The sequence below is a fragment of the Anabrus simplex genome, chromosome 6 (genome assembly GCF_040414725.1).
Source record: "Anabrus simplex isolate iqAnaSimp1 chromosome 6, ASM4041472v1, whole genome shotgun sequence".
Classification (NCBI taxonomy): domain Eukaryota; kingdom Metazoa; phylum Arthropoda; class Insecta; order Orthoptera; family Tettigoniidae; genus Anabrus; species Anabrus simplex.
Genome location: NC_090270.1, coordinates 72,325,458 through 72,342,153, shown reverse-complemented (window position 1 = coordinate 72,342,153; position 16,696 = coordinate 72,325,458). Strand labels below are relative to the sequence as shown.

Here is a 16,696-nt window from a genome sequence, read left to right as displayed (position 1 = left end):
TTGGTTTGGTTTGGTTTGGTTTGGTTTGGTTTGGTTTGGTTTGGTTTGGTTTGGTTTGGTTTGGTTTGGTTTGGTTTGGTTTGGTTTGGTTTGGTTTGGTTTGGTTTGGTTTGGTTTGGTTTGGTTTGGTTTGGTTTGGTTTGGTTTGGTTTGGTTTGGTTTGGTTTGGTTTGGTTTGGTTTGGTTTGGTTTGGTTTGGTTTGGTTTGGTTTGGTTTGGTTTGGTTTGGTTTGGTTTGGTTTGGATGCGAACTTCCTGAAGCTTGTTACAATATTATAGGGTATGCTACAAAACGGTTGTGTTATGAGGCTTGCATAATCGGTAGGGGTACGGCTCATCATAACCCTTCCAAGTTATGTTACTCTCGTTACATAACGGAAGAACAGGCTAGTCAACACTTTCTAATAACCAAATTACCTAGGTAGTTTGCAATCTAACCTATTACAGCTTTAGAATCCGTAGTCTACCCATAACACAGTGCTGGATAGCAAACATTCACAACAGTGATGGCACTTGGAGTGATTAATTGAAGAAGTAGTGGAAGACTCTTACAATAGCCGCGATAATCCTCAAACATTTAATTCTATTCTGTTGAGGATAAGCATCTGTTATTTCTTCAGGATTCTTTGTAGGAATCTCTTTCCGAACCTCACGGCAAATAGTTGTGATTATTCTCATATTTAACGTCTTAAACTTCTCAACTGATAATATCAACCTGCCGACGTTAGTAAATGTACGTATTTCATGCCTTTTTCATGTCCTTCCCTTTCAGATCAGTTTAAGTTTTGGACTGGTGGGGTACAAATCAATTTGATTCTTCGGTATCTAAATATTAGTAAAATGATTCAACTTGATTAGCAAGTACACAATCATACATATTTCAGATTGATGCTTTCACGGCTCGTAATTGTAGACATCAATATAAGCTTTTGGGCTTTTGCTGTGTCAAGTAAACAAGGTGAAATTCTTTATGTTTCCCAAAGAAATCTCGGAAGATTTTCTGCTGAAGACACGAAGCAAAATTCTCTGCAAAATGTAAAGAATTTCACCTTGTTACTTGACATGGCGAAAGCCCAAGATCTTATTATCATGCTCATAAATGTATTTCGTTTAAGTTGATGAATCAGTTTACAATTCATGAAGTTAAAACATAAACTAATCTGTAATTTATATGCGGTAGACATATTACTATATTTTTTAAATTCTCTTGTTGCTACTCTACTCCGTCTTTCTTTATAAAGTATGTTCTCGTACATTTTCTCCAGAATGTGGAGTTCGTATCAAATACACTTGTGTAGCGTTCCTTACTTGTCTACACACGAACACTGCTAACAACAAGAAATACAGTTCAACCATTTCTTCATTCTTCCTAGACTGGAGGTGACGTTCATTCGTTTGTCACTACCTGCTTCTACACTCAGTTCTTGCACTAAATGGCATTACTTACGTGCTTGTTTCAATGTAGGCTGAGTTGATCTTGAGTTACGACAAAGATATGTCACTTAATTGTTTAGCATTCTTTCAAATTGCTAACGCTCTTAACAGGGAAGATAGGTCAATTTTCGTGGGCTAGAGACTTTGTTCTTCCAGCCAGTGTATCACTAGGAGTGATGTGTTACGAGGCAGCTAAAGAGTTCCTACATTTTAAGTTTCCATTGACGCGGCTTTGCATGAGGATGTGCTGAACCGTCCACTCTCGCAGCGAATGCAATACACGACTGATAAATCAAGTGATTTATTCTAATCCTTCTGGAAAATACTAGGGGAAAGTCAAGGCTCCGAACTTCCATTACATTTACAACACTAGTCACGGTAAAATGAAGTAATATTGCAGAATTTTTAAGGGTAGCTATAATTGAGACACTGCTTTAATATTGGTGGTTTGTGAGTAAGAATTGTTTCTATTCATTATACGTTTGTATATGGAAATTATAATATTTTCAAACGTTATATATCTTAAGATATGCCAGAGTGTTACAATTTTGCTCTCAAGTGTCAGTTAATTTACTGAGATGGGCCCTCATACAAGCCAAACTAATGTGTTCGGATTCGACCGCGTAATATCGAGCACAGACGGTGGACGGCTGATCAACTGCTCTAGTCAGTCAGTAGTTCGTATATTTTTTTCGGATATGGTAGAAAATTTCAAATAAAATTAACAGCAAGCGACTGTTTCAACAATATCAATTTGGTAAAGAAACTATTCGTTCTGCGTAAATTTTGTAGTATTACGAAAGTTTTCGCATTGTAGGAGAGACTCCTTAGTAGGCGTTTACAAGCGGCAGGGTGAACCGTACCTGTTGGCTGCTATTGTCAGTAGTACCTAGTCACTCACATAAGTTTTGACCACATTGTGTGTTTGTTAACATTAGACGTCGTTGGTCTTTTGAGTAAACTTCTAAACTGAAATTACCTTCATCAAACATTGAATAGAGAAGCATAATTTAATTTCACCGACTGGCAATATCAACTGCTTGAATTATTTCAATTCTTGTTGATACGAAATGGTCACAATAACTACATGAATTTCGCTGCTAATTTCCACTTTAACAAATTGGTCAGACCTACTGTTCCAACTTCACACTAATACGTCAGCTGCAGAGCCCATCCCACGCTGGGGCGAAACACTGGTAATTTTGACGATTGAGTTTCCTGTATGTTATTTAGCTACCTCAGTCGGAAGCCATACATTTTGGTCATGCTAGCCCGGGAGGGCATATATAGCAAGTGGAGATGTAATTCTCCCAGAGTATGTCGGCACTGCATTTGTACTCATCACATGTATAGCTTGCAATGATGTCTTGGCCAGGGAGAGGGCGTAACTCTCTAGATGGCCCGCCCCACCCCTTCAAAGTGAGGAAGTAAAACCTTTGTCAGTCAGTGATGTCCAACAAGTAGGGTAAGCTTTGGCAGAGCGGCTAGTCTCGGCTAGCCTTGCAGCTCTGCATTCCGGAGACCGAGGGACTGTTGCTAACCGTCGGCTGTCCTGAGAATGGTTTTCCGTTGTTTTCCGTTCTCCTGCACTAACGCGAAGGCCGGTAGAGTTCCTCTGGAGGTCACGGCCACACCCATCTCACCTTCTCCGTAAATCCCATAACCAACACAAATCTCCTTGGCCTGAGAGACGGCGTAACCGTCTGGGGGGCCCGCCCTAGCCTGTCCGGGTACGGAATGAAAACTTTCACTCAATCCATCCCAGTGACATCACTATAAGCGTGCTAGCCGGTCAGTGTCCCGGGAAGTTGCGGTATCCAACTAATGAGCCAATGCCGCACTGGGGCGAAACATTGGTCATTTTTTACGATTAAGTTTCCTTATGTTTATTTAGTACGTCAGCTGTTCGAAACTCAATTAATACATGTGAGATTGATTATTTTCCCTGCAGTTCAGATCCTGTGCGAAAGTCACAAGAGTTATAGTATTTTACAAATATATTGTTAATTTGCTTACTTTGAGAAATACTCAGCAACTGTCCTCACTTTCCAGTTGTATACTCCGCGTCAGTGGAAACTAAGGACATTTTAATCGCAAGTCTTGACAAGTGGGTGCAAGGCAACACTAGCACCCACACACCCTACAGTGTTTTGAATGTAATCGTGGAAATTACTCTCTAGAACCCACATGAGTTTCTTGAAGCCGGGAACAACTTGGGTCGCCAGTCGACAGTCGCCTCCCTTCTGCACCAGGACGAAGTTATCGGGTTTGAAGCATGTATCTGTGTTCCACATGAAAATGTCGCCTTCTCCTTTGTTACGGAAGAATATAGAGCTGCCGCCATCAGTGCCGAGCACGACAATCTTGGCTGGTTTGATTCCGACTTCAACAATGCTTCCTTTGGCCACTCCGCGTTGGAGAGAAGCCGTCTTGATTGAGAATATACGCGTTCCCGACAGATAAGTAAAATATAAGACAGTATTTCCGTTACTCTTAAGTACAAGAGCAATGTACAGAACATCGAGTCGTGTACAACCATCCAGGACAGGAGCGGGAAGAACAATTCGGAATCCTTTACCAAGATTGACATTGAAGACAATTATAGCACGGGTTGCTGCATCACTGATGTAGATAAAAACCTGTCCATCGGGAGTATACTCGACTGCAAGATACTGGAGTCGGCTAATATGGCTGACCAAGGACGACAGATCGATCACCTTGACAACGAGACCTGTCTTAACATCTATACCCACTACTTTAGGCGGGCACCGACGAATTGGTTGAACCAAAGTGTTAACAATGCCTACGTCCAAAACCCAGAGGATGCCATTAGGGTCCATGAAAAGATCAACAGCGGACTGAAGAGCTTGACAGTTTCCTTCTTCCTGGAGGCTCCAGCAAGGGAAAGGACTCAAAGTAGCGAAGCAGTCCTTGTGTTTGAGAGACATTTTGCTGAGCGTGAAGGGGACTCCTGGTTTGTATCTCGGAGTGAGCACAATCGCTTCATCTTTGAAGATCTGCAAGCGAGTGGCGATGACGTGCTTTGGGATGTACCGTCCTGAAGAGACATAGATGTTCTTGGTGGAGATACAGGGCCATTCGAGGTTCGCTCCATTCAGCATGAAGAGCAGGTCAGCCCCTGGATCTTTGAATTTGAGGAGACCAGCTGATACGAACGTTGTTGCCATCACCAAAACCCAGAGCCAGGAGAGAGGTGGCATGACGGATCCTGTCAACAAACACAGAGTTCACATTAGTTAGATAGATAGATACATAGATAGATAGATAGATAGATACATACATACATACATACATACATACATACATACATACATACATACGCATCATTATTGGCTATTATGCCTTTCAGCGTTCAGTCTGCAAGCCTCTGTGAATTTACTAACTGTCTCCACAATCCTCCATTCGTAACAAGCTCTGTGGCCTCGTTCGAAACATGCTGGCAAATTTACGGATTGAACTATTATTCATACAAAAGCTCACATCATGCTAAGAAAATAGCTCGATCAGGATGCACTAAGAATGTATGTGGAATATCGGTAAGTTATAACTAGATCTCGGATTTTTAAGTTCAAAAATCAAGTTTTAGGCATACAGAATACGGTCTAATGTTCTTCAAAAAAGAAAAGCCATATTCTTAAAGCCCATAAATGCCCTTGGAGGAGTATAAGGTAAAGCTTTTCACTAATCGTAACGTCACCACTAAGTGGGATTCAGGAGTGGTTAGCTCTATATTCGGCTGCCATTGTCCCCAGTACTCATTTTGACTTAAATATGTCCTATGGCTGGGGACCATCAGGAAATTTGTAGGTAAGGGTTATTCTGCCCGAAGGCAGGTCCGAACCTCCGCAGAGGTGTTCCTGAGCCGGAGTTTACGTGCGGTAGGGTGGCCAGTTCCTTTCCGCTCCTCCATTCCCTTACCCCCACCAACAGCGCGTGGCAACCCATCCAACTCCTGACCACGCCCAATGTTGCTTAACTTCGGAGACCTCACGGGATCCGGTGTTTCAACACGGCTACGGCCGTTGGCAGGAAATTTGTGTAATGCGATAAAATGTGTGCTGTCAGTGACGTCACATTATTCGGTACCGTAGGCCTCGGTCGCCAAATATGTTGCGGCTATCGTTACCAATATTTGAATTTCATTTATCAAAAGATATAGTCATGTTCATTAGCTTTCCACAAAGTTTCTTACGTTTGAAATGCTGAATGAACCTCGGGGCCATGAGCCTCTTGAGAAGAGGAAATCTCGTTTCTAAATTTTCGACTTCGTCACGAGGAATTAAAACGATTCCTCTACCAAACACGTCTTTACCGCTCCGCACGCTCATTTGCTTCACACAACAGCAGCTGCACGCAGACAGGCTCAGTCTGTTAGCAATCAAGACGCACGACTACTGTTTCGTAGCTCGACTCCGGGGAAGTCCGTCGCTCACGCAGTCATTTCACGTGGCCGCTCCACATAGTGAACTACTTTAACACTGACAACTAAACAGCAGCCACATAACAGCAACAACTCAACAGTACTAGCTAGCACAACAAGGACAGTTAACACTGCCCCAACTCTGCTTACAACAACAGTTGCACACATCGGTACACACACACAGTACTCCACGGCAGTACACTCCTGTAAAATGATCTTATGAACTCTAAAATTACAATTTAAAATCGAAATCCTATGATACTACAGCCCTGATATGCCTACCAAGCGATTGCTGTTCAGCCCGAAGGCCTGCAAAGGACGAGGTGACGCATGGTCAACGTGATAAATCCTCTCAGCTATTATTTTTGGTTTTCTAGATCGGTGCCGCTATCTCGCCGTCAGATAGCACCGCAAACCAGCCCTCAGATCCAAACACGAATACCTGACCGAGACCCCCGAGTGAGATCGAGGCACGCTAACCGTAGACCGCGGGATCGGCAAAATTACAATTTTAGGCAACTAGGCAGCTAAAAATGAGATTTTAAATGTATTTCAACTTACTCAAATGGCAATATTGTTATAATAACCGAGCAGGTGGCCGCGCGGTTTTGGGTCATGTTGCTGTGAACTGACATTCGGAGATAGTGGGTTTGAACCTCACTGTCGACATACTTGAAGTTCGTTTTCAGTGGTTTCCCATTTTAACATCAGGCAAATGCTGGAGCTGTACCTCAGTTAAGGTCACGGTCGCTTTTGTCCCACTCCTAGCCCTTTCCTTTCCCATCGTCACCATAAGACTTATCTATGTCGACGCGACGTAGAGCTACTTGTAAAAAGAAAACGCCTGCGTAAGATTCATAGTGTAACTTGAAATTTTGTGATCACATTACCTAGGCTTACGTTGACCTCAGATGGCCACGCCTTGAAGACACACACACCCTACACACCTTGACAATATTCCACCGAACATTTGCCTTACAATACCCGACTTACATATACGAATTATTTCACAGTTTTTCAGAACATCGTGATAAACATACCACAGCGCTGAACACGATACTGCTCGCTATTCCCAAACATAAATCCTCAACCTACAACAATCCCATTGCTCTGGACAGCTGTGAATGGAACCTCCTTCCGATTGAGGTCAAAGGTATAGCAAACCATGCAAGTTTTAATGGAGCGTGCTCAAAATATCTCCATCTCGTGAACTCGTAGAATGACTGGAGGTTCATATTCTCTCCACTTTATGACATTATTACTATTATTTTAGTTCGTTTGGATCATCTGAGGACCACAGTGGTTGTACTTTATCTGTGTTGTCGTCGATGGTATCTGCTTCTTGGTGTTCTTGATGGTGGGTTTGACTGCTGCTTTCGTCATGGCAGCTACAGCTTTTCTGTTCGCCCAGTAATCCTTCAATTTCTTGCTGAACACTTGTCTTGCTTTCCTCGGACCATTTCCTGGTCTCATTTTGGTTTGCTTCTGTAAGGGATGATAGGAAGGGTTTGGTTTTAATAGTTGATATTATTATTATTATTATTATTATTATTATTATTATTATTATTATTATTATTATTATTATTATTATAGGAAGTAGTACCTGTATGTCATTTTACTTTTTGTATGTTATGTATTGAATTGCTTATTTACGAAAGGTAATAAATCAGGTTTTTTTTTTTTTTTTTTTTTTTTTTGCGAAAATATATTTATAATGCTAAACGATTCTTTCGGTCTAAATGCATCTTTTAATCGTGAAAGGAAGTAAGACCGTCCTTTAAAAGTGTATGAAATCATTCCGCCTTTTTGCCGTTTTTTGTGTAACAAATTAAGGCAGCACGCTGACGGGCTTCTCTTAAGTATGCTAATTGTTGAACAGTTTACTTCTGCCCTCTTCTGGTTTTTCTTTTTCCTGTTTGCAGCTGGGTGTACTTCTAAATGTGTTGTAATGTGGAGGGAAATATTGGTACCGGTAAGTTAATTGACTGTATAGCAGTATGAATTCCAGTTATGTTAAACCTACAGGTTTATTTACAAATATGCGTACGGTAAATCAGTAGGCATACTTCAAAAATTTTCATATGTTAATGCTATTAAATTAAATAGTTAAGGTACAAACTTTCATTGCCTAAATTCAGCAAATATATTAAAACAAGTAAATGGTAATAAATATTGTATTATTACAAAAATTTTGACGAAAGTGTACAGGTTTATTTGTGAAATAGCATAATTCAAGTATTTTTCAGACATGTTAGTTGAAGTACAACTTTCATCGCGGAACTTGCCAAATGTATGTCGGGGGAAAAAACGTGTGCTTAAATGATCCTCAGTGATGCTTGGGAAGATTTTTCATATTTTCCTATTTCCCAACAGTTCATTTTTTAGACTTATGTCACTTCAAATATAACCGATTTAGTTAATGTGTAGTTCTGTGTAGTAATGAAGAAATTAGGTTCTGATTTTATATTGCTAGTGTCTTAATGAAAATTCACAGCCTGTTCCCAGTCATTAAGCTGGGTCAGGAATGGACTGAATGAAGCTTCCATCTAGCGCCGAGGATAGAAAATGTGCCGGCTGCCGAAGCTGTCGCAATCCTCTGGGGCAATAATTAATGACTGACTGAGGAAATGAAATCATATTGGAGAGAGAGGAAAATCCGGAGAAAAACCTACCTCGTCAAACATAAATCTCACATGTAGTGACCGGGATTTGAACCACAGAACCCAGCGGTGATAAGCCGCCTGAGCCACGGAGGCTTGTTTATTAGCGTCTTAATAGCACTGGTTAAGTATTAGACAGTGTTGTGTGTCCGTAACTTTGTCAGGCAAAGTAAATTATAATTTTATATATCTTTCGGAGTGGTATTCCCATATTTAGAAATTCATAACTACTGCAATACCTGACCATACTCAAAAAATAAATCAATGAAATATATCTAATTAGAAGCAAGTGTAGTCCGCCTCTGTGGTGTAGTAGTTATTGTGATTAGCTGCCACCCCCCGAGGCCCGCGTTCGATTCCCGGCTCTGCCACGAAATTTAAAGGTGGTACGGGGGTGGAACGGGGTCCACTCAGCCTCGGGAGATCAACTGAGTAGAGGTGGGTTCGATTCTCACCTCAACCAACCTGGAAGTGGTTTTCCGTGGTTTCCCACAAATGCCGGGATGGTACCTAACTTAAGGCCACGGCCGCTTCCTTCCCTCTTCCTTGTCTATCCCTTCCTATCTTCCCATCCCCCCGCAAGGCCCCTGTTCAGCATAGCAGGTGAGGCCGCCTGGGCGAGGTACTGGTCATCCTCCCCATTTGTATCCCCCGACCCAATGTCTCACGCTCCAGGACACTGCCCTTGAGGCGGTAGAGGTGGGATACCTCGCTGAGTCCGAGGGAAAAGCCAACCCTGGAGGGTGAGCAGATTAAGAAAGAAAGAAAGAAAGAAAGAAAGAAAGAAAGAAAGAAAGAAAGAAAGAAAGAAAGAAGCAAGTGCTCGTAAAACGAATTCACTCAGTTTCTACTGCAGATTTTCAGTTTGTAGATAACATTTCATTGTACAGTATACGATTATGGTCTCAAATTTTTGACCGCTACTCTATGCCCCAATGTTCTGCGGGACCGCTTCCGAAATGCCAGAACTAGTTACTACGAAGATGTGGAGGAGCATTTCTTCTGGCAAACACGTTATATCAATTTGTAACCGTAAATTAATTTGAATGGGTCGCAGTGTGGTCTGTATACTCTCTAATTAACACAGACCGCGTCCGTTAGTAAAACAATTGAAGGCTAATCTCCCCACATCCTGGTCTCTGCGCATGATTCGTATCGTCCACAGCAAAGCAGTCAAGCCATCTGCAGCAGACTATGGACTGCATTTAACCGTGCCATTAAATGGGACGGAGAGGTCGGCTTCATGCTCAGCCATTTTTAGCTTAAAATAATTAAACTGGTACTCATTTCTGTAAAGTAAGCTTCCGTGGCTCATGCGGCAGCGCGCCGGCTTCTCACGCTGGATTCTGTGGTTCAAATCCCGGTCAACCCATGTGAGATTTGTGCTGAACAAAGTGGAGGCGGGACAGGTTTCTCTCCGGGTTCTCCGGTTTTTCCTGTCATCTTTCATCCCAGCAACGCTCGTCTGATTCTTCTTATTCTTTATCTGTTTAAACTCCAGGGTCGGTTTTCCCTCGAACTCAGCGAAGAATCCCACCTCTACCGCCTCAAGGGCAGTGTCCTGGAGCTTCAGACTCGGGGTCGGGGGATAAAACTGGGGAGAATGACCAGTAACTCGCCCAGGCGGCCTCACCTACTATGCTGAACAAGGGCCTTGCGGGAAATGGGAAGATTGGAAGGGATAGACAAGGAAGAGGGAAGGAAGCGGCCTTGGCCTTAAGTTAGGTACCATCCCGGCATTTGTCTGAAGGAGTAGTGGGAAACCAAGGAAAACCACTTCCAAGATGGCTGAGATGGGAATCGAACCCACCTCTACTCAGTTGACCTCCCAAGGCTGAGTGGACCCCGTTCCAGCCCTCGTACCACTTTTCAAATTTCGTGGCCGAGCCGGGAATCGAACCCGGGCTTCCGGGGATGGCAGCTAATCACACTAACCACTATACCACAGAGGCGAACCCCAGCAACACTCTCCAATATAGTTTCATTTCATCTGTCCGTCTTTAATCATTGCGCCAGAGGAGTGTGACAGGCTTCGGCAGCCAGCACGGTTCTTATCCTCGCCGCTAGATGGGGCTTCATTCATTCCATTCCTGATCCAGTCGAATGAATGGAAACAGGCTGTAGATTTTCATTTTCTTTTCTGATAAGGGTCCACCTCTTCGGTTGAATGGTCAGCGAACTGACAGTTCAGAGGACCCTGGGTTCGTTTTCCGGGTGGTTCAATTATTTACGCAGCGTCTGGTTAATTCCTCCGGCTCGGGGACTGTGTCTTTGTGCTCTCCTAAATACACTTCTCTTCACCTACATACAATACACCACCATAGAAACGGGCAACAGTGAATGCACACTTCTAAATAGAGTTGACGTCTGGAAGGGTATTCAGCCGTAAAACTAGGTCGTGTCCTAAGTAAGTGTCGATCCCAATAAATTAAAAAAAGGTCAGGAAGGAAAAACTTATTTCTACCCAGGGAGTGGTTGCGCGGTTTGGGTCACATTCTGTCAGCTTGCATTCGGGAGATAATGGATTCGAACCCCAGCCCTGAAAGTGGTTTTCAGTAGTTTCCCAACGTCACGCCAGGAATATGCTGGGGCACTACCTTATTCAAGGCCACGGTCGATTCCTTCCCACTCGGAGCCCATTCCTATCCCATCGTCGCCATAAGACATATCTGTGTCGGTGCCACGAAAGGAAGCTGTAATCAAATAATAACCTATATATTAAAAAGTTTACTAAATCAGCTTTGTCCAGTCGGTCCAGTCGTTCTACCCAGCAGGGTTTTGAAATACAATGACTTTGTACGGAGTGCAGCTAGATGGAAAGTGTACAAGTTTTTCATTAATAATCGACCACCAACACTAAACTCTGTTCTGGCGGCTGTCAATTGAGATCCAGATCTCCCAGATTTTACAAGATCAACTCTCAGTGTCCTACTTAAAGAAATGGATTTTAATGATCGTAGAAACCAACTTTCAACCTATTAGGTCGTGTTACGTACATTTAGTACATTTTGAAGAGATATTAAATACAGAACAAAAACGGCCAACCGGACACCAGTGGGATCCCAACCCACAACCTCCCGAATTCGCGTCGGTTACGAATGGAGAGGAAACAAAACCATGCTGATTGAAAGAGACGATGTTGTGTCTTGGCGCCATGGGTATTTATCACGTCTTCTTCTTCTCTTTAATCTGCTTACACTCCAGGGTTGGTTTTTCCCTCGAACTCAGCGAGGGATCCCACCTCTACCGCCTCAAGGGCAGTGTCCTGGATCGTGAGACATTGGGTCAGGCGATACAACTGGAGAGGATGACCAGTACTTCACCCAGGCGGCCTCACCTGCTATGCTGAACGGGGCCTTGCGGAGGATGGGAAGATTGGAAGGGATAGACAAGGAAGAAGGAACGAAGCGGCCATGGCCTTAAGTTAGGTACCATCCCGGCATTTGCCTGGAGGAGAAGTGGGAAACCACCTCTATTCAGTTGACCTCCCGAGGCTGAGTGGACCCCGTTCAAGCCCTCGTACCACTTTTCAAATTGAGTGGCAAAGCCGGGAATCGAACCCGGGTCTCCGGAGATGGCAGCTAATCATACTAACCACTTCACCACGGAGGAGGACACTCGAAATTCGGTTACACGAATTTCTCGATTTCTTGAAGCAAACATTTCCTCTCTTGAAGCAAAAATACTCTGTAACTCGAATTTTGTGCAGCATTAACTGTGCAATACGGCATTTGTGGTTTGTGAGGAACAGTTAACAAGTAAATAAAGGTTTACAGTGATGTTGGGAGCTGATATGACGGGAACCGAGAAACAAAAACTCCTAATGATCGGAAAATTGGCGAAGTCTCGCTGCTTCTCGGGTGTGAATAAATTACCGGTCACGTACGAAGAGAACCACCGAAGTCGCTTATGACAAATTCCAGTAACGAATCTCGGCTGCGTGATATTGACGAGAAGTTTCAACGTGAACGAAGAAAGGGTAAACAATAACAAACAGAAGAGAACAACGGATTTTTTCCAAAGGTATTAACAGAGGTATGTTGCTTGTTTCACTACTGAATATACTGTATTCTGTCTTCTAAAAAGTTCCTGTAGTAAGGGTTATAATTGAAGTGATGCCGTAAAACAGAGTTTGTTTGTATATTTTTGTTGTTGTTGTTGTTAGTCGTTTAGTCGCTTTCGACTCTCCGTGACCCCATAGACCAAAGTGCGCCATTTCTTCCTGTCATGAACTATTTTCCGAAGTCTTTCTAAATTGAGAGCCGTGGCTTCCTTGATGTCATCAGTCCACCTCATCCGTTGTCGCCCTCTTCTCCTGTTACCATCAGTCTTCCCCAGCATTAAGGTCTTTTCCAGTGAATCATGTTTTTTCATAATATGACCGAAGTACTTTAGTTTTTGTCTGAGTATTTGACCTTCCAGTGAACAGCCTGGGTTGATTTCCTGTAATATGGTCTTATTAGACCTCTTCGCAGTCCACGGAACTCTAAGGAGTTTTCTCCAACACCATAGTTCAAATGCGTCTATTCTTCGACGCTCAGCCTTTCTTACTGTCCAGGTTTCGCTTCCGTACATTGCTACTGGAAAGAGCATAGCCTTCACTATACGAATCTTCGTTCTTAAAGTTACGTCTCTACTCTTCAAAATGTTATCAAGGTTGGCCATTGCCTTCCTCCCAAGGAGCAAGCGTCTCTTAATTTCATGGCTGCAATCACCGTCAGCAGTTATTTTGGAGCCCAAGTAGATGAAACTAGGAACAACCTCCATTGTTTCACCATTTACATGCCAGGAAGTGATAGGTTTAGTTGCCATGATCTTTGTTTTCTTAAAAGTAATGTATTCAGTATAAGTCCGTAGATAGACATGATTCAATTGTGTGCTATACATGTTCAAAAACGGTTTTATCTATATCTCGAAATTTCGATAAGTCGAAATAAAATCTAGCTCCCGAAGTGATTGAGATATCGAGGTTCCACTGTAATAGACAAACTGATAGTTTTACCAGAGGAGTACAGGATTCAGATTTAAATCTGCTGTAAAAATGAACATGTGCATTTTCTGCATAAGCTATATACGATTTGAACTACGCTTACTGTCATGTACACGCGAGCACAGAAATGGTGTCCCGGTATAAACAAAGCATGGCATGCCCCTACCTCCACGCTTAACGCATTGCTGCAGGTAGGCAGCCCGCTGCAAGACTGTTGTGATTGAAATGGGCACAGTGGTGGATGTATAGCAATACACGCACTGTGCCTTCAGCACTACCCGTTCACTCCCTCCTCCCTTTTTCGGTACTGGAGTGGCCTTCGACACTACCCCTTCACTCCCTCACCTCCTTTCAATACTGGAGTGGGGCAGTGTTGATTGTTTACGTCGGGACACCATTTCTGTGCTTGCGTGTACATCAGTGTTAAGGAAGTACTGTATGAAGTCAGATATACAGAGTGTCGCAATAAGGTAGGCCAAACTTTCTTTATTTCCATGTTGGACATCATTTTTTACAATACACAATCATTGTGAACACACAGAAATAGAACGTACCAGCATCCCACATGAAACTCTTTCTTACATGGAGCGTTCAGAATGCTCTCCGTTAATACAGAATAAGAATAATGTTATTGGCTTAACTTCCCACTAACTACTTTTTTACGGTTTTCGGAGACGCCGAGCTGCCGGAATTTAGTCCCGAAGGAGTTCTTTTACGTGCCAGTAAATCAACCTACACGAGGCTGACGTATTTGAGCACCTTCAAATACCACCGGTCTGAGCCAGGATCGAACCTGCCAAGTTGGGGTGAGAAAGCAAGCGCCTCAATCGTCTGAACCACTCAGCCCGGCTATCGATACATAAATCAACCCGCCGCGCCGTCGTATTGAATCAGCCTACTTTATTGTTGCACTCTGTATAGCATCTCTTTACACCTGTCTTCAGGTCTTCTATTTACCAACAATTCCTGAAGAATGAAGTTACTTAGGAGGGAGCTGAATCTTAAAGGACTTGCCGCACCGCATGTTCCTTGCGCTGTGCATTTTTATAACTAATGTAACTCTACATAGATTTTTAATCCATCGGATAGAATACGGCAATGTTGTATGACACCGGCTTTGTGCTGCGTGTGTTGAACAGATGAATGACTATTTTCCATTTCTTTCACGTTATTTATAATTGTTTTGTGTGGAATTCTGATTTAAGTGTTCTAATCTATAACGAGTGGGCATTTTCTTTCTGTGCGGTTTACATTCAGCAGATAGTGGGTTCGAACCAAACTGTCGACAGCCCTGAAGATGGTTTTCCGTGCTTTCCCATTTTCATAAAAGGCAAATGATGGGGCTGTACCTTAATTAATGCCAGAGTTGCTTCCTTCTCACTCCTTACCTTTTCCTGTCCCATCGTCGCCAGAAGACCTACCTGAAAAATGAAATGTCGTATGGCTTTTAGTGCCGGGATATCCCAGGATGGGTTCGGCTCGCCAGATGCAGGTCTTTCTATTTGACTCCCGTAGGCGACCTGCGCGTCGTGATGAGGGTGAAATGATGATGAAGACAACACACACCCAGCCCCCGTGCCATTGGAATTAACCAATTAAGGTTAAAATCCCCGACCCGGCCGGGAATGGAACCCGGGACCCTTTGAACCGAAGGCCAGTACGCTGACCGTTCAGCCAACGAGTCGGACAGAAGACCAACTTGTGTCGGTGCGACGTAAAGCAGATTGTAAAATTTATATATTTAGCGTGTCGTGTATAGGAATGAAACTGTTTTAGGGGAATTCGTCACACGTTTCTCGTCACTGTCACAATTGGGCACACTTAATTCGTATTAATTATATTTGCCACAGGTGAATTATTGGTCACAATTAAAATCGATCAAGTTGAATTTCTAACCGAATTAACTAACAATGAAGTAATTATTCAATTGTAAATATCTGTTAATTTAGTCTGACTCCTCGGCTGAATGGTCAGCGTTGAGGCCTTCTGTTCAGAAGGTCCCGGGTTCGATTCCCGCCTGGGTCGGGGATTTAAATCACATCTGATTAATTCTTTCGGCTTGGGGACTAGTTGTTTGTGCTTGTCCCAACACTCTCCTCTTCATATTCACACAACGCACTACACTACAACCACCAGAGAAACACGGTGTAGTGATTACATCCCTCCACGTAGGGTTGACGTCAGGAAGAGCATCCGGTCGTAAAACTTGGCCAAATACACACACACACACACACACACATACATACATACATACATACATACATGCATAATATATATATATGTGTGTGTGTGTGTGTGTGTGTGTGTGTGTGTGTGTGTGTGTGTGTGTGTGTGTGTGTGTGTGTGACAGTTCGCACCCGCGACCCCACAGGTTTGGTAAAAAGCTGTAAAAAAAGAAGAAAAATAAATATCTCTTACTTTACTGAACATTTCCTGCCTTTACCAGGAGAGAGTCCGGAATATTTCCTCCCTCCTTACATCGTTCGTATTTTCGAGGAATACGTGTAATCGGTCTTTAAATACTTTCTTTCCTTCCTGTTCGGCGAGTGACCAGCCCCCTGTTGTTCGATATCTTGGCCCATTCTGTTACGTCATCTTTCGGTTTGTCTGAATCTAATTCCATCAGTCATATTTATACAAAATACTGCGGCCGGCCGGAGTTGCTCGGACGGTACATCGTTGGCATTCTGAGCTCAACTTGGCAGGTTCGATCCTGGCTCAGTCCGGTGGTATGTGGAGATTCTCAAATACGTGAGCCTCATGGCGGTAGATTTACTGACACGATAAAGAACTCCTGCGGGACAAAATTGCAGCACCTCAGCGTCTCCGTAGAAAAGTACTTCATAGGACGTAAAATCATTAACACCATTAAAAGTATTGCCAACTTACAGTGGAAGAAGTATTGAAAATACTTCCGATTTAGAAAAGTGCCGATAATTGTAGAAACACAATAGAGTGTTGTGGATAGGAAAAAAAAAAATTTGCTGGTTGTTTTACGTCGCACCGACACAGATAGGTCTTATGGCGACGATGGGACAAGGAAGGGCTAGGAGTGGGAAGGAAGCGGCCGTGGCCTTAATTAAGGCACAGCCCCAGTATTTGCCTGGTGTGAAAATGGGAAACCACGGAAAACCATTTTCAGGGCTGCCGACAGTGGGATTCGAACCTACT

General features: G+C 43.2%; 1 protein-coding gene across 1 annotated transcript in view; it reads right to left on the bottom strand.

The window, feature by feature from the left end:
- Positions 1–2,398: 2,398 nt before the first annotated feature.
- The window catches only part of yellow-g (L-dopachrome tautomerase yellow-g), a 45,458-nt gene continuing 31,160 nt past the window's right edge, over positions 2,399–16,696 (bottom strand). The window contains exon 2 of the mRNA XM_067149855.2: positions 2,399–4,663. Within this exon, the coding sequence (XP_067005956.2) occupies positions 3,522–4,655 (1,134 nt within the window). The 5' untranslated portion in view covers positions 4,656–4,663 and the 3' untranslated portion in view covers positions 2,399–3,521. The remainder of the gene's footprint in view (positions 4,664–16,696) is intronic.